The sequence below is a fragment of the Camellia sinensis genome, chromosome 9, assembly GCF_055761805.1.
Source record: "Camellia sinensis isolate YWXY chromosome 9, ASM5576180v1, whole genome shotgun sequence".
Classification (NCBI taxonomy): domain Eukaryota; kingdom Viridiplantae; phylum Streptophyta; class Magnoliopsida; order Ericales; family Theaceae; genus Camellia; species Camellia sinensis.
The window spans coordinates 18,435,680-18,458,628 of record NC_138969.1 but is presented as its reverse complement, the minus strand read 5'-3'; the positions used below and the strand labels follow the sequence as shown (position 1 = coordinate 18,458,628).

At 35.7% G+C, this 22,949-nt stretch overlaps 1 protein-coding gene and 1 long non-coding RNA gene across 5 annotated transcripts in view; one reads left to right on the top strand and one right to left on the bottom strand.

Annotated features, from left to right (window-relative positions):
* LOC114274376 (uncharacterized) overlaps positions 1 to 22,949 on the bottom strand; it is a 54,337-nt gene that overhangs the window by 8,801 nt on the left and 22,587 nt on the right. The window contains exons 4-5 of one of the 2 annotated variants that reach the window (XM_082886248.1): positions 11,302 to 11,408; positions 8,789 to 8,856 (exon numbers count right to left, since the gene is read on the bottom strand). In XM_082886248.1, the coding sequence (XP_082742374.1) occupies positions 8,835 to 8,856; positions 11,302 to 11,408 (129 nt within the window). In that variant the 3' untranslated portion in view covers positions 8,789 to 8,834. The remainder of the gene's footprint in view (positions 1 to 8,788; positions 8,857 to 11,301; positions 11,409 to 22,949) is intronic. The other variant, XM_082886249.1, reaches the window with a different exon arrangement.
* Positions 1,364 to 2,432, top strand: LOC114296558 (uncharacterized). 3 transcript variants are annotated; one of them, XR_003641230.2, is made up of 3 exons: positions 1,364 to 1,628; positions 2,027 to 2,107; positions 2,202 to 2,432. It is a non-coding gene; the product is annotated as an uncharacterized LOC114296558 (long non-coding RNA). The 3 variants fall into 3 exon arrangements; XR_014341036.1 differs by lacking the exon at positions 1,364 to 1,628 and adding an exon at positions 1,864 to 1,936; XR_014341035.1 differs by lacking the exon at positions 1,364 to 1,628 and having other exon boundaries at positions 1,970 to 2,107.

Here is a 22,949-nt window from a genome sequence, read left to right as displayed (position 1 = left end):
AATTTAATACCAAAATTATTGCTTATTGCAATGTAATTCCCCATGTGGTAGTTCATGAGGCTTGCATAACTAATTGGTTATGGATCAGATATAGAAAGAAGTCCTGTCAACAGGTAGAAACACAACTTTTTAGCATACCAATCCTATTTGAAAGTAGTAGTCAGCATTGCCAAAGAGTTCCTTTGATGCTGCACTGTGGTCCTCCAACTCTCTCTAATATATTTTTCTTTTGTGCAGTGCTTCACTCAGCATGCTACCTTGGCCTAAGCCTGCAGTTTGGCCTTTAGTTCCACCTGATGCTCCATCTGAGGTGTTTGAGAAGGAAAAGGTGAGGTTTTTAATTTGGTATTATTGACATGTAACTAGGAAAAGGCTTGTAAATTTGAGCACTGACATAAATTAAATAAACCAACCTTGTACTGGTTATTTCGAGGATACTTCAATTGATACTCTGCTTCTTTTGTTATAAGTGATTCAACTGGTTTGCTGGTTGTTTAGAATGAGTCTTAACTGAAGTCAAATAAAGTTAATTACATTTTAGGATGAAAGAAAATTTTATTCATAACTCAAAAATCATTTGATGGCTCAGTATGATGGCCTCAGTGACATCCTAACAAAGCGGCCAATTGTAATTGGGCCAGAACTGAAAGCTACTCTGGAAAACATGATCTGGTTTTTTACTTTCTTTGTAAAAATTAGTTTTTTCAATAATGCCTCCTGTGCGCTGAGGAGCTTCATCATCAACATCTTTACTCTGGATTATTGGAAGAAATAACTGAACAACTGTGGGATAGTCAAATTTATTGTTGTCGCAGTTCAATTACATACATTAGTCACCAATATGGATCTTAGATGATATCTAGAGCTGGAGGATTGTAAGGGCCAGGTTGTCAAAAAATAAAAAAAAAACCTTGTTCAAAAAAAAAAAATCAGTTTTTGGAAATTTGTACTACTTACCTGAGCAGTGCTTGTGTCCTTGCATTGAATTGTTATGGTAATGTGGCTCAAGTTGAGGGTTAGGATTAAATGTTTCACTAAAATAGACTATGTGTTTGTGGGCACTTTTTCTGAGACACAACATGCCCTTCCTCACCTCAGTTAACATGTCAATAATATGGTCAGGGATTGAATTGGGTTAACTTAGTAGTCATTTTGTTTGATAGTTAAGCTACCTTAATTTATGTTTCAATTTTTTATTTTCTGAATTGGTGATGATCTGAGTTGCTGCTATGAAGTTGTTGCTGTTGCTTGTGATATTGCTGCTGTAGCTATGGTTTCTGTGCTGATGTGTAGTTCAGTAGTAGAATTGGGTTTTTGATATTTATGCTGCTGCTGGATCTGTTGATAGTGATTGTGTCCTTGCTTGCTGGGTGGAACTTCATTATGGTCAGGGTTTGAATTGGTTTAACTTAGAAGTCAATTTGTTAGATAGTTAAGCTACCTTAACTATCTAAATTGGTGATGATATGAGTTGCTGCTGTGAAGTTGTGGTTTCTGTTCTGATGTGTAGTTCAGGAGTAGAATTGGGCTTTTAAGTCCTCTGGGTTGTGCTGCTATCTTGTGGAACACTAAATGATCTGGTGACTGCCAGTCAGTACTACTGTGAAGACTGGAGGAGATTCATGGAGGTTTGTTGACTTCTATAGAGTTGATTAATTACTTTAGAGTTTAGGGCACCAAACCAAACAACTTGTTTGTTAAGAAGAACATAAATACATGTTTACATTAGATTTGGCTATTGAGAGACTACAGTAATTGACTCTGTTCTATGGGTCAGGAAAAGAATTCACTTGTTGCACATTTTTAATATAAGACATTGTTCTAAATAATCTTTCAGTATAAGACAGTAATTAACTTTGTTCTAAACAGTTGAGACAACGCTTTGTGAGTTGAATGTGCTTTTCCAAACATACTAAACATGTAAAACCATTAGACTGTAAGTGGTCTCTTTTGTGTTTTTCTTTAGCTGCTATCATGTGTGAACTATTGAAGACATTTTCCATAAATTGGCCAAATCTTTTTGCAGGCTGAAGGTGATGATGATGATGCCGAGGCTGATGATGATGAAACTGACAAAGATGCTGATATTACAGAAGAGAGTGCACATGTAGGATTTCTTTAATATTAATTAATTGTTTAAAAATATCAATTCCACAAAGGATCCACTTTGATATATCTTGTTTGTTGCTTTGTATTTGCAGGATGAGTTGTAGGGAGGGAGAGCACCGTTGTGGTTTTCTGCTGACAATTCACTCTCTCGAGATCTCTAAATTTTTTTCTTGCTTAGTTTATTTGTAGCTTTTAGTTTTGTTTGTGTTTTAGGGAAAGAAACATTGGTGGCTGCATAGCAAGCAAGAACTGTGGCTAATTGTTTTAATCTCATTTGACTCACTTGAGGAATTGAATCAGTAGTTGTTGGGTTTACCATTGTATGGAACGTCACTTGTGCCATTCCTTGAATTTATGTGCTATGTTATTGCCTATTGGGAAATTGGAAAGTAAGAAAATATTTAATGATTTAGTTTTTGAATGATGCTTTAAAATTATGTATTGTGTCGAATGTTAGTGAATTATGTATTATGTCGAATGTTAATGATTCAGTTAATTTGAATGATGCTTTAAAATTATTGGTTTATTATGGATTGAATGAATTATTAGGAATTACAGGTGTATTGTTTTCCTGCTTTGGCGACCAATTTATTAGTCGCGACAAATAAATAATTTTTTTTCGCAAAAAATGACAATTGCCGACCAAGAGTTTTGGTCGCAAAAAATACATCTATTGCCGACCAAACAGCTCTTGGTCGTGGAATTTCACTTTTGCCGACCAAAAATTTTGGTCGCGAAAAGTAACAAATGGCGACCAAATTTTTTGGTCGTGGAATGTCACAATTGGCGACCAAACGTTTTGGTCGTTGAATGTGATAATTGGCGACCAAACTTTTTGGTCGCGAAATGTGTCAATTGGCGACTAAGATATTTGGTCGGGAAAATATCACTTTTCGCGACCAAAGTGTTTTAGCGACAAAATGAATTAGTCGCGGTAATTGAATATTTAGCGACCAAAAATTTAGTCGGCAAATCCAACTTTTGCCGACCAACCCAAATTTTGGTCGCGAATTACTTTTGCCGACCCTCAATTGGCGACCAAAGTAGCGACCAAAAAAATTGGTCGCGGATAACTTTTGCCGACCAAAAATGGACTTTTAGCGACCACTTTTTTTGTTGCTAAAAGTGTTAATTCTTGTAGTGTAGGCCGGTGGAAAAATAAAATTTTCATTTAGGTTGGCGGTGAATCAAGATTACTTCACAACATCCCCCTTAATCTTGATTCTCCATGCTGCTTCATCCCGAGCATCATCTTCATTCTATTGAATAGATCATTTTTTAATGGCTTCGTGAAAATATCTGCAAGTTGATCTTGAGACTTGCAAGGAAATAACTCCACATCTTTCTTTTTCACACGCTCTCGGATGAAATGATAGCGGGTGTCAATATGCTTACTTCTTTCATGATAAACTAGGTTATCTGCTAATGCAATTACTAAGCGATTATCAATATAGATCTCAGTAGAATTTTCTTGTGGAAATCCCAAATGCTTCAACACATTTCACAACCAAATTGCATGGCACACAGCTGAGTTGGCTGCAACATACTCAGCTTCGCAAGTTGATAGTATCACAATAACATGCTTCTTGGACAATCATGTGAACGCTATATTTTCCATAAAGAAAGCAAATCCAGTAGTACTCTTTCGTTCATCTAAGTCACGTCCCCAGTCACTATCTAAATAGTCAACAAGACTGAAATTATCAGTCGGTTTATAGAATAATCATCGATTGTACCTTTGATGTAGCAAAGAATCCTCTTTGCTGCATAAAGGTGTGACTGATCTGGTGTTTCCATATATCTGCTAATCAGTCCTACCCCATAGAGTATGTCTAGCTTGGTGCAAGTAAGATAGCAAAGACTTCAAACTAAGCTCTTGAAATAAGTTGGATCCACATCACCTGCCTTTGTACCTTTTCTAAGTTCCACTCCACTGTCTACAAGAGTATTCACTGGATTGCAATTCTCCATTTCATATCTTTTGAGAATCTCTTTGGCATAGCCACTTTGGGAAATAAAAATTCCATCTTCTCTTTGTGCCACTTCAATGCCGAGAAAATGAGCCATCAATCCGATATCTGTCATTTCAAATTCTTGGACCATATTTCTTTTAAATTCTTTGAACATGATTAGATTGTTGCCAGTGAAAATTAGATCATCAACATAAAGACAAGCAAGCAACATGCTTCCATCAGCTTCCTTCTTCAAATATAGCGCGTGCTCATATGGGCATTTTTCAAAACCACTGTCATGAAAATACTGATCAATTCTAGTATTCCATGCATACGGAGCTTGCTTCAATCCATAAAGTGCTTTTTTCAACTTATACACTTTGTCTTCATGCCCATTCTGAACATACCCTGAAGGTTGTTCAATATAGATTTCTTCTTCAAGAAAACCATTTAGAAATAAAGATTTCACATCAAGTTGATAAATCTATCACTTGTGCTGGGCAGCCAAATAAATCATTAGCCTGATAGTCTCCAACCTGGCAACTGGCGCACACACTTCTCTATAATCAATTCCAGCTCTTTGCTTATAGCATTTTGCCACTAATATTGCCTTGTAACGTTGCACTTCACCTTGTGCATTTTTCTTTGTCTTGTATATCCATTTCACTCCAATGGGTTTGTGATCCTCCGATAAACTAGTAAGCTTCGATGTGTCATTCTCAAAGGAATGAATTTCTTCATCCATTGCGTTCTTCCATTTATCTTCTTGGATGGCTTCTGAGAAAGTAAATGGATCACTATCTGCGAGTAAGCAGAACAAATTCAGATCTTCTTCTTCTATGGCTTCTGTGGCTTCATATATGTCTCTTAAGCTCTTTATTCTCCTATGTCTTTTGAAAAAATTATCATCTAATGATGATGATGATGGTGTACCAATTCTGTGAGATGGTGATGATGGAGTACCTCTCATATATGATGTGGGGGTTCCATGTATAGGAGTTTGTGGCTCATCTGGGACTTCTCTTGTGATTTCAATTTGAGCTTTTGATGTTTAATCTTCAAGAGTGAGTTCTGTATCTTTAATAACTTCATCTTGATTCCAGTTCCAAGCTTCTTCTTCTTCAAATATCACATTTCTCTCATGATCACCTTTCTGGTAATGAGATTATACAACTTGTATCTCATTGTTCTATCTCTATATCCGACAAGGATACATTTTTCTCCCTTATCATCAAGCTTGGTTCTTCTTGCTTCTGGAATCTTGGTGCATGCAATGCACCCAAATACTCTAAGATGGTTGACATTTGGCTTGTGTGAACTCCAAATACACCTAAATACGCTACTAGAGTCATAGAGCGAAGGCTTCTGGTTGGGCATCTGTTTAGTAGATACATAGCACATGATACAGTTTCAGCTCAAAATTGCTTAGGCAATCCTTTTCCTTTTAACATGCTCCTTGCCATATCTAAGATTGTACGATTATTTCTTTCAATAACACCATTCAGTTGTGGCGTATAGGATGGTGTTGTTTAATGCTTGATTCCATACTCTTTGCAATAATTCTTGAAAGTATCTGATGTATACTCTCCACCTGGATTTGATCGCAACATCTTAATATAATAGGCACTTTGTTTTTCAACAATAGCTTTGAATTCTTTGAAGATGTTGAATACCTCCGACTTGTTTTTGAGGAAGTACACCCATGTCTTCTTGCTGTAGTCATCAATGAATGTAATGAAGTATCTATTTATTCCATTTGACATTGGATTCAATGGACCGCACATATCAATGTGTACTAGCTGCAGTGGCTTTGACACTCTAATTCACTTCTTTAGCAAAGCCTATTCTGTGATGCTTGCCAAGTACGCAGCTTTCACAAACTTCATTAGTATGAGCAATATAATGGAGCCCTTTCACCGTATTCTTGCTTGATAACAGCTTGAAGCTTCCAAAGTTAAGATGTCCAAACGTCAAATGCCATAGCTAGTCTTTGTCTTTAATGATGGCATTTAAACACTTTGCAATATCATTCTGGATGTTCAACGCAAACATCCGATTCCTGGATATTCTCACCCAAGCGATCAAATTACCATAATTGTCTTTGACAGTAAGATAATAATCTTTCATGCTGATGTTGTATCCTTTCTCTAGAAGTTGTCCCATACTCAAAATGTTGTTCTTCATGGTAGGAACATAATAAACATTAGAGATGTAATCATGATCTCCATTCTTAAGCTTGATCAAAATGTTACCTCTTCATTTCACTAGAGTCTTTGAAGAATCATCAAATGAGACTTATGCTTGTACAGTCTCATCAAGCTTGACGAATAACTCTTTTTTACCATACATGTGATTACTGGCTCCTGAATCTAGATACCAAACATTGTTTTGGTTTTTAGTATCTCTATGGTGGACAAATAGGACTGTAGGTTCGACTTTGTTTGTTTCCTACTCGGCAAAATTTACTTGCTCTCCGACTTCTGTTGTTGCTCTACTTCGATATTCATTGCTGTAATGCCCGAACTTGTGGCAATGGTAGCACTGAACATTGCTCTTGTCAAATCCTGGTCGGTTGTTGAAACCACCTCATCTTCCCCTTGCCCTTCTGCTTGGAGCAAAGTTTGGTTGACTTCTTCCTCCTCTAGTTGGACCTCTTCCACCTCTTCCTCGAAAACTAGAACTTCGGTTATTGTAACCGCGGCCTCTTCCTTGGCCTCTTTGTGACATACCCCCTTGCTCATTTCTATCATCTTTGAAAGACAGCTTTGATTGAAGAGCTTGCTTTAGAGAACTTGAGGGAGTCTTCTTGTTGATCCTTTGTTCATGGATCAAGTGTGCCCATCAACTCATCGGTGGTCACGACACTGAGATCCTTGGACTCTTTTATTGATACAACCATGTGCTCGAATTTTGGATTGAGTGATCGTAGAATCTTTTCTATTACTTGAAGAGATTCCATTTTCTCTCTGTATCTTCTGATCTGATTGACAATAGTCAATGTTCTATTAATGTACTCAGAAATTGACTCATAGTCATTCATGTGCAGCATCTCGAACACACCCTGTAGCACCTGAAGTTAAACTCTGATTGTCTTCTCAGTTCTACAGTGTGAATTGCGAAGAATACTCCATGCCTCTTTAGAGGTTGTTGTTGTTGAAATATTCTCAAAACTTGACTCATCAATGCCTTGATAGAGTAGATACAAGGCCTTTTTATCTTTCTTCCTTGAATCTTTTAACGACGTCTTCTGAGTTTCGTTTAACTTTCATTCATCTTTAGGGGCAGCTGGTTCATCATATCCTCGATCGACTAACTCACACAAATCTTGTAAGGCTAGTAGGACTTGCATTTGAATACTTCAATTTTCATAGTTCTCCTTGGTGAGTTTGGGAAACTGATGCTGAAAGAAAATATTTGTGTTGGCCATTGGTTGACTTTAAGAAATCTGCAAATTTTTAGAACATAATTTTCAAATTCTGACTGTACGAAAATGTTCGAAATATTCCATATAGTTGGAAAGCACTATTGGATTGCCAAAATCAGACTTCAAATGTCTTAGATCTAGCCAAAATAGTTGGATGGTTCATATCGGCGAAATTTGGAACTTCTGAGAAACACCGGATAATTTCTCCGGATCAGCTGACTTCAACGTGACATAAGCAGCTCAGCTGCTTGGCAGTACGGTGGCGGGTCAGATCGGTCTGCGGCTCGACTCGGCTTGGAGGCGCAGCTCAACTCAGCTCTAATGGCTTGGCAAAAAAAATATAATAAGAATTGTTGTTGGTGAGTTTCAATGAACTTGACAGTGTAAAAGCATTAAATGCAAATACAGCCAAGACTAAAAATTTCAAAAAAAAAACAACAGCCATTGTTGAAACCTTGATTTCAGCTTCCGTGCTCCTACTCTTAGCTAGGCCGGTGGAAAAAGAAAATTTTAATTTAGGCTAGCGGTGAATCAAGATATTCAGGCCTTGTTTGGTTTGTGTTTCTCAAAAAATTTTGGGAAAAATTCTCTATAAATAAGTTTTCAAAAGTAGTCAAACCAAACAAATTTTCCTAAAATTTTTTTCCAAAACTTGTTTGGTTTACAAGTTTTCCAAACAAATCTCTCTCTCATACACATCAAATCAATCACTTTTTCCAAAACTCTCTCTCAAAATAATTTTTCAAAACATCTTTTGAAAAAAAATCAAACCAAACAAATTTTCGTACTTTTTATCTCAAAACATGTTTCTCAAATACAAACCAAACAAAATGTTCCGATATGTTTCAATAATTCGATTTTAACAATCTGGTATTTGATAATTTAATAATTCAATAAACATAAACTTAAGTCGTCATGATGATGACCACATTAGCCCATTACAAGGCTGATAACCATGTTTAGGTCTCATTTGTCAATATACTATTTCAGTTAAAAGGTACCGAAAAAAAAAAAAAAGTCACTACAAATTATCAATTCTTAACCCCTTATTCGCTAGGGTCAAGACCATAAAGCCATTTTCTAATTAAATGCATGGAAACAAAATTAGTCATAAAACATTCGTCATTATAAATACAATAAAATAATTTCAGTAATGCCATAGTCAATGTAAATTTATACCGGATCCATGCTTTTCACAAAAACACACATGGAAGTAGTAAAGCAATTTGTTGTAACAACATTAGAGGATATCCAAACTGAATATTTGGAATAAAAACACTCACAACGGTAGGAGATCACTTACCATAGCAAAATTTACCGGACATGAATATTTTTCTCCAACTCTTTCTTTAATCTTCCAAAAAAGGCATCCTAAAAACCAGCCATACAATGATTCGATTACACAAATACATAAATAATATGAAACAATTCGGTTCACTAAAATCTTGACTGGTTTCCATAGGTCAAAAAATGAAGAAAGCCTCAACAATCCAACTAAAGTTATAATTTTTTTGCCTCAAAAAATAAAATTTTGGATAAATCACGACAGTAGTCCTTGTACTTTGATTCTTATATCCATTTAGTCACTGTAATTTCAATTGGCTAGATTTTGACCATAAAATTATTACTCTATCTCAATTTGATCTAATTGATTTCATTTCTTAGTTTTTTGTTATAGAAAAAATGCATATAAGTGTCACGTGTCATATTTTTAAGGTCAATTATAAACTTACTCCACTTTGTGAGTTAACCTCAATCAATTTATAATTTTCTTAAAAAATACTAACGATATTATCAAATAGACCAAATTGACAAAAATTTAAAATTAAGAGTCAAAATTGAGTCAAATGAAAGTATAGGGATTAAAATGACACAAAGTGTAAAATATAAGAATCACCGGTGTAATTTTCCCTAAAATTTTTAGCACAAAATTGTTTTGTCCCTAAAAATAAATATATTAGCGACATTTTCCAATTTTTGTCGCTAAATGTTTTTTTTTTTTTCTTTTTCTTTTTTTTGGAATGTCCTTATAGTGAGAAATTGGTCTCTAAATGTTTTTTATAACAAAATTTTTAACTTTGGTGAAAAAAAAAAATTTGTTCCTAAAACCCTTATACCTTGTAGTGAACTTTTGTTCATAGTTTGGTTATATGATTTTCTTGCCTTTCTGTGTCAACCTAGTTAGGATGAAATGATATTGTTATGATGCAATGTGCACTTTCTTTTTTTTTTATTTATTTATTGTGTATGTTTTAATGTTCTGTAACTCAGTTTAGGTTTACATCAATAAAATTCTATTTTCCCAATATAAAAAAAATCAATGATCTCTTCACATTCAACATGTAGGATTTAACTTTGAGAGTGGTGTAACATTCCTCTAATTTTGCACTCATAATTCCACCCCTAATGACAGACTCATTCCTATGTAAAATGGTCCCACACTTTAAAAAGAATTGATTGTTTATTATTGTTTGCCACCTTATTAGAAGTGTAATTAGGAAGAATGAAATAAGGGGATGGGGCATTTCCCTTTAACTTTATTCCTTAATGTGTTTTCGGATTAAGGATTTGAGGAGAAATTTGTTGAGGGAAAGGAAGTTCACAAATTTCTCTTCAAATTCTTGATAACTTTGAGCAGATTTAGTTTATTTTTTCTTAGAAAACTCTTTCATCTTCAGTAATATTGTCAGTATAAATAAATGAATTCAAATTTCTCGGAAATTTTTGAAGTATAATGCAAGGCAAAAATAAAATATATATATATATATATTATATACATTCCTAACATGTCTGATTCTCTCATTTGACCAACGGATTGTGAATAAATAACATCTTCTCTCAATTTTGGAATTTATATATAATCGTGATTTGTGATGCAATTGATGATTTATTTTACTTTACTGTAATAAATAATAATAAAAAATGTCGTTCTATCCCTGTTTAGAGGTAGGGCTTGAATTATGTCCACACTACCAATTGTTAAGTTCGTTAAAAAATGTTAGAGATACGAACAAACGGGCTTAACTTCTTTTTAGAGTATTTTGTAGATTGAACAGTATTGTTTGGGTTTATGAGATCCATAACGAGTATTGTTTTGACGATTCGAACCATTCATTTTTTAAACCACAACATCTAGATCATACATGTAAAAAATTAAGTCAATTCAATAACTGTAACTATATCAATTCACGACATTTATTTGCAAAAAAATTAATGACAAATTTATTTGTAAACTAAACCTTCCATGTTTTGAAAAACAAATGTAATAAACCAATGTGACTGCGGCTATTGAATTGATCTATTTTTTTTATTTTTTTGGTTATGAATAATTTACACATAATGATCTAAAAAATTAATTATTTGAATTATTAAGATAGAACCCGTGGTGAGCTCCACAACCCCAAACAACATGATATGGACTAGATACACCCAACCACTAACATAGAGACAAACTCAACTCCTAGCAAACAAATCGTAAATATGGGCAATTTTTAAATCTAGAAGTATATGTCAGATATACTTGCGTAAATTCTCGCAAATATAAGTAAGTTACCTTACAAAATCACATAAGTTTTAAAAAATATATGTAAATTGTGATTTCTCAAATTTGTATAGGTTATCTTACATATGTTTGTGTAAACTTATCCTATTTTGTGAAGTAATTTACGTATATTTATGAGAATTTACGCAAGTGTATATGGTATGCACTTTACACATTCAAATACTTCCCTTAGAATATTACTATATAAATAAAGAGAAATAAAGAGAGAGAAAAAAAAAAAAAAAAAAAAAAAAGGAGGAGAAGGAAAAGTATACCAAATAGATGGTGTGATTTCATGCGGCAACAAGAGATCATACACTTTAATCAAAAAATATGGGAACATCGACGATAGTTCTTCCTCTACAGCAGTCTCCGTTTTTATCTATCTCATAGGTCATTAAAAACAAATAACAGTGTCAGCAATACATTGAAGAATTGAAAATTTAAATATCAATTCATACGTATCTTCTTTGTTTGCTTTTTTGTTTTTTTTGTTTTTTTTTTCTTTTATGATTGTTGATTTGAAAGGGAGAAAAAAACAAAATATATATATATATATATATATATATGTATATATGACCACATCAGCTGATTCCCAATATATACGATTGGCTTGATATAACACGACTATACCATTATTTAAGAATATCTCCAACACACTAGATTTATAATGACTTTTTTAACTATAGTAGTCATTTTGCCTCCATTCAAATTCACTAGGCAAAACGACAATTGCATATCAATGGGACAGAATAAAATATATATATATATATATATATATATTGGACTACAAAGAATCTTTTAGGTGCAAGTCTAACATACACTAAAGACATTCACCAAACACAAAATAGTCTTGCACCCCATGAAAATGATTTTTATTTTTTTTCACTCTTCAACCGATTTAAGATTTTCTCTAAAATGTAGCTAGCCTTCAATAACTAGGCAAAATGCACTTAATTTTTAAGATCTTTTCCTCTATATTCATCAATAATGTAGCATTTTATAAAGTGAGGAGTGTCTGAATAAATAATTAAAATAAATAGTAGAATTGTAGTAGAAACATGAAAAGTGGATAGACAAAATAAAAAATATATACTTGACAATAACTTCTCTTTAGGCTGGACTATCCAGTTGAGCATAACTCTGATTATTCAATTTGTTCATTTTGTAAGTCTTTATATGTGAATTGTTCATAAAAAAAATAAAAATAAAAAACAAACAAATCAATCCAATAAATTTATAACTATATTATTTCGTTGCATTTTTTTTTCAAATAAATGGATGATTTATTTCAAAATCATTCTTACTCTCCATTTTTTAAAAGAAAGATACACTCACAATTTATCAGATTAATATGATTTTTTTTACCGATTTGCACATAGGAATCTACAAAATAGCGGATTGGATTACCGGAATTGTCCAGACCACATTTATGAACTAACAGATGATGTTTTTTTCTATATAGTTTATGACCCTAATTTGAATATATAGGTGTATGTTGGAGGGGCTTGGGATGCTGCTGTGAGCAAGTCACAGAGCCCCATGTGGTGCCCTAGTAAAGGTCTTTTCTAAATCTTTTTTGATAATTTGAACCATTCATATTATAGGGTTTGTCGAGTATATTATCCATGTAAAAAATCAAGCACAAAGTACAAAACAAAATATATCAATAAAGAAGAGAGAAGTGCAAAAGTATCACAATGAGCTCAATCATTCCAACTAGGTTGGCACCAAAAAACCCATGCAATCATTTGCTAGCACCCCCAGAGTTGATGAGAAACCTACGAAAGAAACAGACCAAACACCACAACGTAACAGCCAACAGATAGACTCAGTCATTCCGCCATACTTTTCCACAGCAAATCACACTAGAGACCATACCAGTTCAAAATAACAGCCTTCTCAACAAACAAAACAAAACATACCACCAAAACAGACCTACATATCAGAGTTTAACAGACGGAGTTAAGGAGCCAAGAATCAACACACCCAAAAATAGCAGCAACCTCACCAACAGCCAATTGAACAAACAAGAATTCAGACCAGTGACCCTTTACAGCATTTGTTGCAGGACACACCAGAGAGCACCACAGAAGACAGCACATAGTTGACAGATCAGTCCAAAATGCAAAACTAAAACACAACCTAGAATCAACCTCAAGTAGCAGCCATGATCAGTTCATGATGCATACTTTAACCTGCTGTAGATTATTCACTATGTCATTAACTGAGTAACTAAAGTAAGGGTTAAAAGCTCTGACCCACAATGCAATCCTGACTTTTATAAGCTCACACAATCCTTCCAAATCCATTTGAGAGCCATTAAAGATACTATCATTCCTCTGCCTCCAAATGGACCATAGCATTGCCAATGGAATGACCTTTATAGCGATCCCAGTTTTGACTCGATCTTTGTTATATTTTCAGACTCGGGTTTCATGGTTTAATATTGTTATCCATGTCTTGTTTTTCCTCTTTTGTCTTTGAGTTTAAGTTTTAGAATGTGTTGGGCGTGTTTGAAACATGTTGGTTGTTAGTTGGTCTGGATTGATGTTGCCCAGATTTTGGCTTCTTCGCTCTCGCTCGAGCGACGGTGTGCGTCTGTAAACTTCTGAAGACATGTATTCTATGCTCGAGCGATACTTCTTGCGCTCGAGCGAGGTCACTTATTATGTCTGGTCGCTCGAGTGACAACTCCTTCGCTCGAGTGAACCTTGCGTATATCAGTTCGCAGTAGCTCATTTTTACACAGAAATTTTGTATCTTTTCACTCAAAAACCTTAAATCAGCTCCTTCTCTCTCTAAAATTCACTCTCTCTCTACAAATACACCTAGATCTAAGAATCTCTCTACCCTACTCCCTTTGATAAAGGGGTTGGAGCATCTCAAGGACTTTAATTTGATCCGAGTAAAAACAAGTTTGGGCATTTTTTAAGTTCTTATTTTTCTCCTTTGGGCTTCTACTCTTGAGGTAGGGATATTTTACATCTTAATATGATTTTTAACCTAGATATTTGTTGTTATGTATAAATGGTGGAATTTTGGGAGGATTTGGGAAAAGTTAGGGTTTGGATTCAAATTGAAAAAGGGGTTTCTATGTTGGGTTCGATAAATGAATATGAGGTTTTGAATATGAGGTTTTGAATATGAGGTTACCTTGGGTTAAAATGGTGAAATTTAGCCTTAGGATTGATATTTGAAAAAGGGAGAAATTTGCACTAATATGTGTTAAATAATTATTTTGTATAAATAATGGAATTGGTATGAAAAACGTGAAATTGGGAGGATATATGAATGAATGGTGTAGTTAGATTTGTTAAATCATGCACCTATGGAAATTTGATGAATTATCTGTTATAAAGATTGTATATCTGTTTAGAAATAACTGTATTGGGTTATCGGTGGAGGATGGCTATGATTGTTGTAGAAATTACATGAGGATTAGGTAAATTGAAACTAATCATTTAATTATGTCACTGAATATGACGGTATGTTAAATACATTGAATATGTGCATTTGAATGTCATTGAATATGACGGTATCTTTAAATACATTGTATATGTATAATGTTTCAGAGAAGAAATGGGATGTACTCCATGTTTTGGGAGAAGATAGGGGATGGACTCCATTGAAAATTAAGTTGGCCAAAGTGTTTAGGGTGAAAGTCCCGAAATCATTTGAATACATGGGTGCCAATCCCACGGACAAAATTTTCGTCAAATGACAAGATTGAAGTACTTGTATGATTGTTATGTCGATTTAGAACCACTGAGTTATAGTCACAGTTGGGTTATTCGGAAAATTATAAAGTTGGCCTATGAATTAAAATGAAGTGAATTAACTCGAAGTGGATAGAAGGGAATGGATTGAGATATGAATATCGGAAACGTATATTTATGTAGAGAATATGTATTGTCATGAATATTGAATATATGTCTGGCACTTATATCTTAGTTAAACCTCATATATTGTGTTGGTCTATCTCTACTGGGCTTTGGCTCACCCTACTTGGGAAATCATTTTCAGGTACTGGTGACATGCCTCCTCCAAGGACGTAGCTGGGGAGGGCATAGGAGCTGAAGGCTCTGTTTTGTTACTTTTTGTGTTTAAATGTTTATTTAAGCCGATGGCTTTACATGTATAGAGCTTAGGACTCTCTTTTGTTGTAACCAAGTGATATCTTGGAAAGATCTAAGCCCGTGGGACATTTATTTTGTTGTTATTAACAAATATTACATGCTATAGAATCATGATGAACATTTATGAATGTATAATGCATGTAATACCTTTTGTAATATAAATTCTGATGAATGAAAGTATATAACTTCTATTACGTTCATAGATCTTATAGAATGGATTATTTGTATTATTTTTTTGGGGCGTGACAACCTTTCAAATTACCTTCTCCATTTTTTTTATTGTATACCCCTCCCACCATTGCAATAGACCTAACATTGACCTCGACATAGCCCAGGAAACTCCCCACCAGTTGATAATATTGGACTGGATCCTCCAAACAAGAGGGCAACACAACAGCACATGATTTACAGTTTCCATTTCATTCTTGCAAAAAATACAGTTTACATTTGACGTTTCACTTAGAACTCCAATTCTTTGGAGATAACAAGTTGTCTTGATCCTCTCTCTCCATGCTAACCACCCAAAAAAATTGCACCTTTGGTGGAGCCACATTCTTCCAAATGAATTTCCCTAATTTTACATTAACTTCAGCTTGTGGTTCGCATCCCTTGTAGGCTTAAGCGACTGTAAACCTACCAGACTTATTTGCATTCCAGGTTAATGTATCCAACGGTCCTTCCCTGAGAAAAGGTGTATTTTGTATCATCATCTTCAACCTCCTCAATTCTTCACTTTTCTATTAAAATAGGGTTCTTCTGAAGATTAATTCCCACACTTCATTCCCACCTCTCCTTCGATTGATAACTACCACTGATTCACCTTTATGAAAGCCACGGAGAATAGTCTAGGAAATACATCTTTTAAACACCCATTGCCAACCTAATTACCAAGCCAGAATTTTGTTCTCCTCCAATCACCAATACTGAGTTTTATGTTAACCTTGAAAAATTCCACCACCTCAGGGCAAGATCTTGCAACCCCCAATATATCTCTCCAAACCATAGACAACCTTGTACTTGCAACAGATAATGGGCACCAACCCCCATCACCCTCTGGGTATTTGCTATAGATCACTTTTTTTCCAGAGAGTGTCATTTTCACACCCAAATCTTCACCACCATTGCAAAAGAAAACAATCATTCATGAATCTCACATTTCTAATGCCTAACCGCCCATTACTTTTGCTTTGAGTGATTTCCCCTCATTTAACCAAATGGATTTTCCTTCTCAGCTCATCACCCCCCCAAAGGAATCTAGACTGAATTTTATCAATCTCCTTTGCAACTCCTTCAGGCATCTTAAATAAGGATAAGTAGAAAATAAGCAGGCAGAAGAGCACTAACTTTATCATTGTCATCCTACCAACAAAAGATAAAAATCTTATTTTCCAAGAAGCTAACTTCTTTTTGAATTTGTCAATAACATGTTGCGAAGTCCTTCTTCTCCTTGGATTAGCGCCTAAGGGCATACCCAAATATTTCAATGGTAGATCTTGAGGTAGACAGTTCAAGATAGCAGCAAATTCTTTAAATAGCTCATCATGAATTCCAATTCCACAAACCACACTCTTATGGCAGTTAATCTTTAGCCCAAACATTATCTCGAAGCACCTTAAAATCCTTTTAATAGTAAGCACCTCCTCCCTTTTTGCCTCATAAAATAATATTGTGTCATCTGCAAACTGTGAGTGGGTGATGTTTAAATCATTTGAACCAACAGTTACACCTTTAATCAACCCCATCTGTACAGCTCTATTCAGCAAAATGTTTAGACCCTTAGCCATTATATTGAAGAGAAAAGGTGATAATGGATCCCCTTATCGAAGTCCCTTTTGGGGACTGAATTCAGGTGTTGATGATCCATTCACCGAGATGGAAATTTTTGTTGTTAAAACACACTCATTTATCCAATTGATCCATTTTGTGCCCCCAAAATTTGAGAGCATAGAAAATAGGAACTCCCAATTAATTGAGCCATATACTTTTTCAAAATCAAGTTTTAGAACAATGCCTTGCTTCTTCTTCTTCTTCAAACCATCAACAATTTCATTAGCCACCAGCACTCCATCCAAGATGCTTCTACCCCCTATGAAAGGTGATTAAGACTTGCTTATAATCTTTGGCAATACTAGTTTAATCATGCTAGATAATGCTTTCATGAGGACTTTGTACAACGAACCTATGAGACTAATGGGCCTGTATTCACTGAGACAAGTAGGATTATCATTTTTTGGAATCAAACAATAAATGAGCTGTTAATACCACGCACCAACTTAGAATTTTGGTGAAACTCTTCCATAAACTACATCACATCCCCTTTTATTATCTGCCAACATTTTTGAAACATCATCAAGTTGAAACCATCTGGTCCTGGGGCCTTGTTGCCATAACAGTTTTGAATTGTTGCAGCAACTTCGGATTCTAGGAACTCAGTTTCCATTGCAACCCTAACTTCATCACCCCTAATTGATTTAAAAGGACCTGATAGCCTTGGCCTATTGAACCATGATTCTGAAACTGCTTCTTGAAATGACTCAAAACTTCAACTCTTATTTCTTCAAGATCTTCCTTCAATACCCCATTGGTAGTGATTGAACACAGTGCATTCCTATTACTTCTAGAGGAAGCCATAACTTGAAAAAACTTTGTATTTCTATCCTCATTCAAGACCCAGCTAACTCTAGACTTTTGCAACCATATCCACTCCACCAATTTACTCAATTTCCATGCCTTTCATTTTGCTTCCCTTCTCCTACTTATCTTTGATTCAATCAGTGGCCTATCTTCAGCTGCCAAATCAAAAGCATGTAATTCCTCCTCTAGAAGCTTAAGTTTAAAATCCACATTTCCAAAAATTTCATTATTCCATTATTTCAGTGCCAGTCTAAGTGATTGAAATTTCCTTAGACACTTGAAACCAACCCAACCATTTATAATAGTTTTAGCCCACATTTTCTTCACAAAAGTTTTGAAATTTGAATGAAGTGACCAGGTATTTAGAAATCTAAATGTGTGACAACCCTCACCACTGATTAGTGCTAATCCATGATTAAGCATGTTAATTGACTGACTGACTGAATTACTAAACTGGTTGATTGATTGTGCTAGTTGAATGCAATTCTATCTGTTGACTGTTAAATTATCTGCTCATGTTTTTTGCTTTAAACTGCAAATTGAAGGCCTTATCGGCGGCCGAATCTGAAATTGATTGATGTTTTGTGCTAATTAAGATTTATATGATTTTATGGTATATTTAATTGGAATGTGATTTGGTATGATTAAATTAGATTTAATAGAGCTAAATTACATAAGTTGGCTTTATTTACTAAAAAGCCATCTAGTGGGCCATTTCACCAATATTGTTGAAAGCTTAGTCTTGCATCTCATTCTTGTTCATCCTTGAGAGACCAAACTGAGAGAAGGAGTGAGAGAGGAGAAACTTAGCTTCATTTGAGAATTGGCTTGGAGACTTCAAGAATTTGTAGAGGATTTGTGCAATTGAGCTTATATTCTTGAGTTTGAGGACCTAAGGTAGTGTGTCCATCCTTTTAATTGTGAATTTAAGTTAGTTCTTTCATGTTTCATGCTAAATTGAAGAGTTAAGTCTAGAATTGGTTAAGATTGTTGAATAGAGGCTTAATTCTTGCATGCATGTGCATATTTTGAAGTTCAGAGTTGTTTTCATGGAAATTCTTGCATGCATGTCCATGTTATTGTTATAGTCCATGAATTCCTCATGTTTTTGAAAGAATTGGCTCATTTGTTCTTGAATTCGAAGTTTTGGAGTTGATTAAATTCATGCATGTTATGTTTTACATCATGTTCATGGAATTTGTTTGAATTTGTGTTCAATTGAACTACCTTTGGGCCTTGATTTTACAAATTGAGCTTTGAATCATGTTATACTATGAATTTACAAGTGTTTTCCAGAAAATTAGTCCCAAAGGATCGAATTTGATGTATTGAAACTTGATTTTGAGCTTGAGGTTCAAATCTGGAAATTCCAGATTTTGGACTTCCGCTCAAGCAGGGTAAGTGGCGCTCGAGCGGGAAATTCATGTATCCAGCACTTTTGTTGTGTTTACAGTCCGCTCGAGTGGGGTTTTGCACGCTCGAGCGAGGACTTGTATCACACGCTCGAGCGGGTGTCGAGCGCCCATCGAGCATGATTTTTGCACATCCAGTACTTTTGCAGTCCGCTCGAGCGGGAAAGTTTAAGCTCGAGCGGAGACTTTGTTTGCATGTCCGCTCGAGCGGGGAAACCCACGCTCGAGCGTGACCTCTGTTTTCTGAAAATTCTAAAAATGTTTTTAAAGTGCATCTTTGCATTCTCATTCCATTCTAGGCATTCGTAGGCCTAGTTTAAGGCATCTTAATGAAGATATTGATGTAGAACCACACCGAGGCAAATTAAGGATTAAGTTATTATTTTTCCCAACTGTGTAGCTTAGTGTGTGTTCACTCTATAACTGTGTAAGGTTGGCATCCGAGGACGCGTACTAGCTTATCTGTAGCCCAGAACTCTATGAGTAACAATGTTGTAAAGATATGTTCAATAATGATTATCTTCTGAACAATTGAACTGTACTGTTTTCTGAAATGATACTGTTACTGAATCAATGATGTCCTATTTGTGAACTATATTCGTGGTATCTATAGCAACCTACTGTTACTGTACTATACTGCTACTGTCACAGAGATCTCTGTCGGTTTCCATGTTGGAACCACTACTGTTTACTAATATGATGGCCATCAACTGACTGTTTGGTCTGATAAGACCTATTGTACTGTTTTGCTATTGGATGTACCACATATGACTATTATAGTTTCTGAATAACTGTTATGGCCCGAAATATGAGCCACAAACTGAATGACTGTACACTGTTTAAATGACTGTTTTCAATATTGAAAGGACATTCATTCTTAACCTCTTTACGCATATGTTATTCACTAGGCTTTAGCTCACTGCTCATATATATATATATATATATATGTAGGTGTACAGGCACCGGACCGTTGCTAGAAGCGTCAGGGTAAACTCCAGTTTTGTCAAGCCAACTAACGTGCCTCACTGAAAGGTTCCAAGTCCTTTAAGCTAGGGCTTTTGGGGTGTTTTAGTTTTCCCCCTTTTTGTTTATACTTTGTATAGACTGAATGATGTTGTACTGTACTGTTCTAATAGGGATTAAGTCCCTGTCCTGAATAATTGTATATATTGTACATACTGTTTTGGTACTGATTGTATATATATATATGAAAAGTCTTTTTGCATACAGATTGTCACAGCTCATTGGACATCTTTTAATTACTGTTTTGGCTTCCGCCAGCCCCTGTACTCTGTATTACTGTATTACTGTTAAGCAGGCCTTCGGTGATCTCGGATTACTGGCCGGTTACGGTGCTAAACCCATAGGGACGAGTTTGGGTCGTGACAAAATGGCTTTAGACCCCAATCTCTCTCATTTTCCATAAGTAAAATAGGTCAATGGTCTGAGAGCCTTCTAGGTAATCCCCACAATTTGAAATTGAAATTCTGCAACCAATCTGGACTGAGTAAGAACCTGTCTAACCTACTCCATTTTTCACCTTCTTGAGAGTTACACCAAGTAAACTTTCTCCCCATCATTGGAATATCATACACTTCCAGATTATTAATGAACTCATTGAAGTCACTCATTTCTCTATTTCTTATAGAACAGCCCACCCTCCTAGTGACATTTCTCATTTCATTGAAATCTCCCCCCAGACACCAAGGTTTGTCATATATTTGCTTTAGATTTTTCAATATTCCCCATACATTTTTCCTACTTGCACCATCATTTGGGCCATATATATTAACAATAACACATTCAAAACTACTATGAAGAGTACCTGACAAAATGATGAAGTTCCTATTGCAGCAGCAGTCCAATAGTTAGAATACTTCTGGATTCCAGATGCATAATAATCCACCAGCTGCTCCCTTTGAGTCCACTGCCATGAATTCTATTTTCTCACTAGGCCAACATGGTCTAACAAATTCCTCATTGATTATTGACCTCTTTGTTTCTTGAAGTACCACCATATCTACCTCTCTCTCATAGAATATATTTTTGATTTTCCTTCTTTTGATCGGCTTGCCTAGCCCTTTAACATTCCAAGCTAGTAACTTCATTAAAAACCAATTCATTCACCAATTCACCAGGGGGACAAATTAATCTGCCTTTCCACTTTTTGTTTTCCAGTTTCTCCTTGTCTTTTGCTTCCAGTTCCTTCAATTTGCTTAACACTTCTTCCTCATTTCCATTATACTTCATCCCAAGAACTTGCCCTATTTGGAGTGATGCTTCTGCCTCATTAAGTAGTAGTTGTCCACTCCCAGATTTTCTTACCATTGATAAAGAAATTGCTACAACAGTAAATCTAAATACAGCTCCTTTTTTGAGGTGTATAGACACCCCATTTTTGACCATCCTAAAGACTTGGACGTCATCGATTGAGCGCTCGATGATTGCGCATGTTTGCGCTCGTTTGGAGTCCCCGGGGTTTTCGGTTGCGCGCTTTGCCCCTGAGTCTCTGAACTCTCTTGGTTTTGTGCTTGTTTTAAGCCAAACCTTGGTGTCCCTTTTGCCTGGAGGGAGAAGTAGGGGTGTAGACCACTTTTCTCCCCTGCCAGCCAGTTTTCTCCCCTGTAGACCACTTTTGGTGGTCGGTCAGCTAGGGTGGGTGGTCGGTCGACCAGCCTAAGTGGTCTACAGCCTGCCACCACCTTCTCCTCTCTTTGTAGACCCTTTTTCTCCCCTGCCAGCTAGTTTTTTCCCTTGTCGACCACCTGAGGTGGTTGGTCAACTAGGGGGGTGGTCGGTCGACCACTTTAAGTGGTCTACGGCCTTTTTTCTGCTTTTGCAGATATTTTTTGTGCCAGCTGTGCCAGCTGTTAGGCACAGAATGCATCGTCCCTACACGTGTAGGGAGCGATTCAAGCAAGCTTTAGCTTGCATATTCTATATAAGGGGAGTTCTCTCCCCTTTCCAAGGGGTTCAGAATTTTGAGAAGCCAAAAATATCTACTCTCTCTCTAGATTTCTCTCTCTCTATATTGTTGTGCCTTATAGTGCTTAGAATTACATGTTCTTCACACTTTTGCTCACAACCTCTTAGCCAAACACTCCTACTTTGTTGCTGAGGTGCTGGAGGGTCTTAAGGGAGCTTCAAAAAGTTAATTTTTGGCTCAAGAAGTTGTTGTTCTTGTTGTTCTTCAAGGGTGAGTCATATTCCCTCTTTAAAGCTTTGTTTTGGTTGCATATTTGGCCACCTTTACATGCTACTTTTGGCTTAACTCTCAACTACAAAAACCTTTGTTTTGAAGTGTTTAAAATGTTTGTTTAAGGCCTAGTTTGAGTTAGGGGTGGTTTACCCCCTTTGGTGGCTTGTTTTGATTTGCTTTGTGCCATCCCTTAAGGCCTTTGGGACCATCTCTTTTTGGCCTTCTTACCACTGAAACTCAGAGAAATTTCAGTGGTATAAATGTGGTTTTGAGGTCCCAAATGGGTGGGGGCTGTCCCCCCTCCTCTTCTCTTGTTTACATGTGTTGATGGCCCATCAAAAGAGCATGTGTTTCTACTTCTTAGTGGCTTTGTTTAGGTTCATTTTTGTGACTTTTCAGACCTTCCATAACTATGTTTTTGGCCGTCTTGGTCACCTCTTGCATGCTTATTGCACTTGTAGTGTATTCCTACTTGTAGCCTTGCAAAGTGGCATGTCTTTGTGCCTTGAATTTGCTTAGTTCAAGCATGTTTTTAGCCA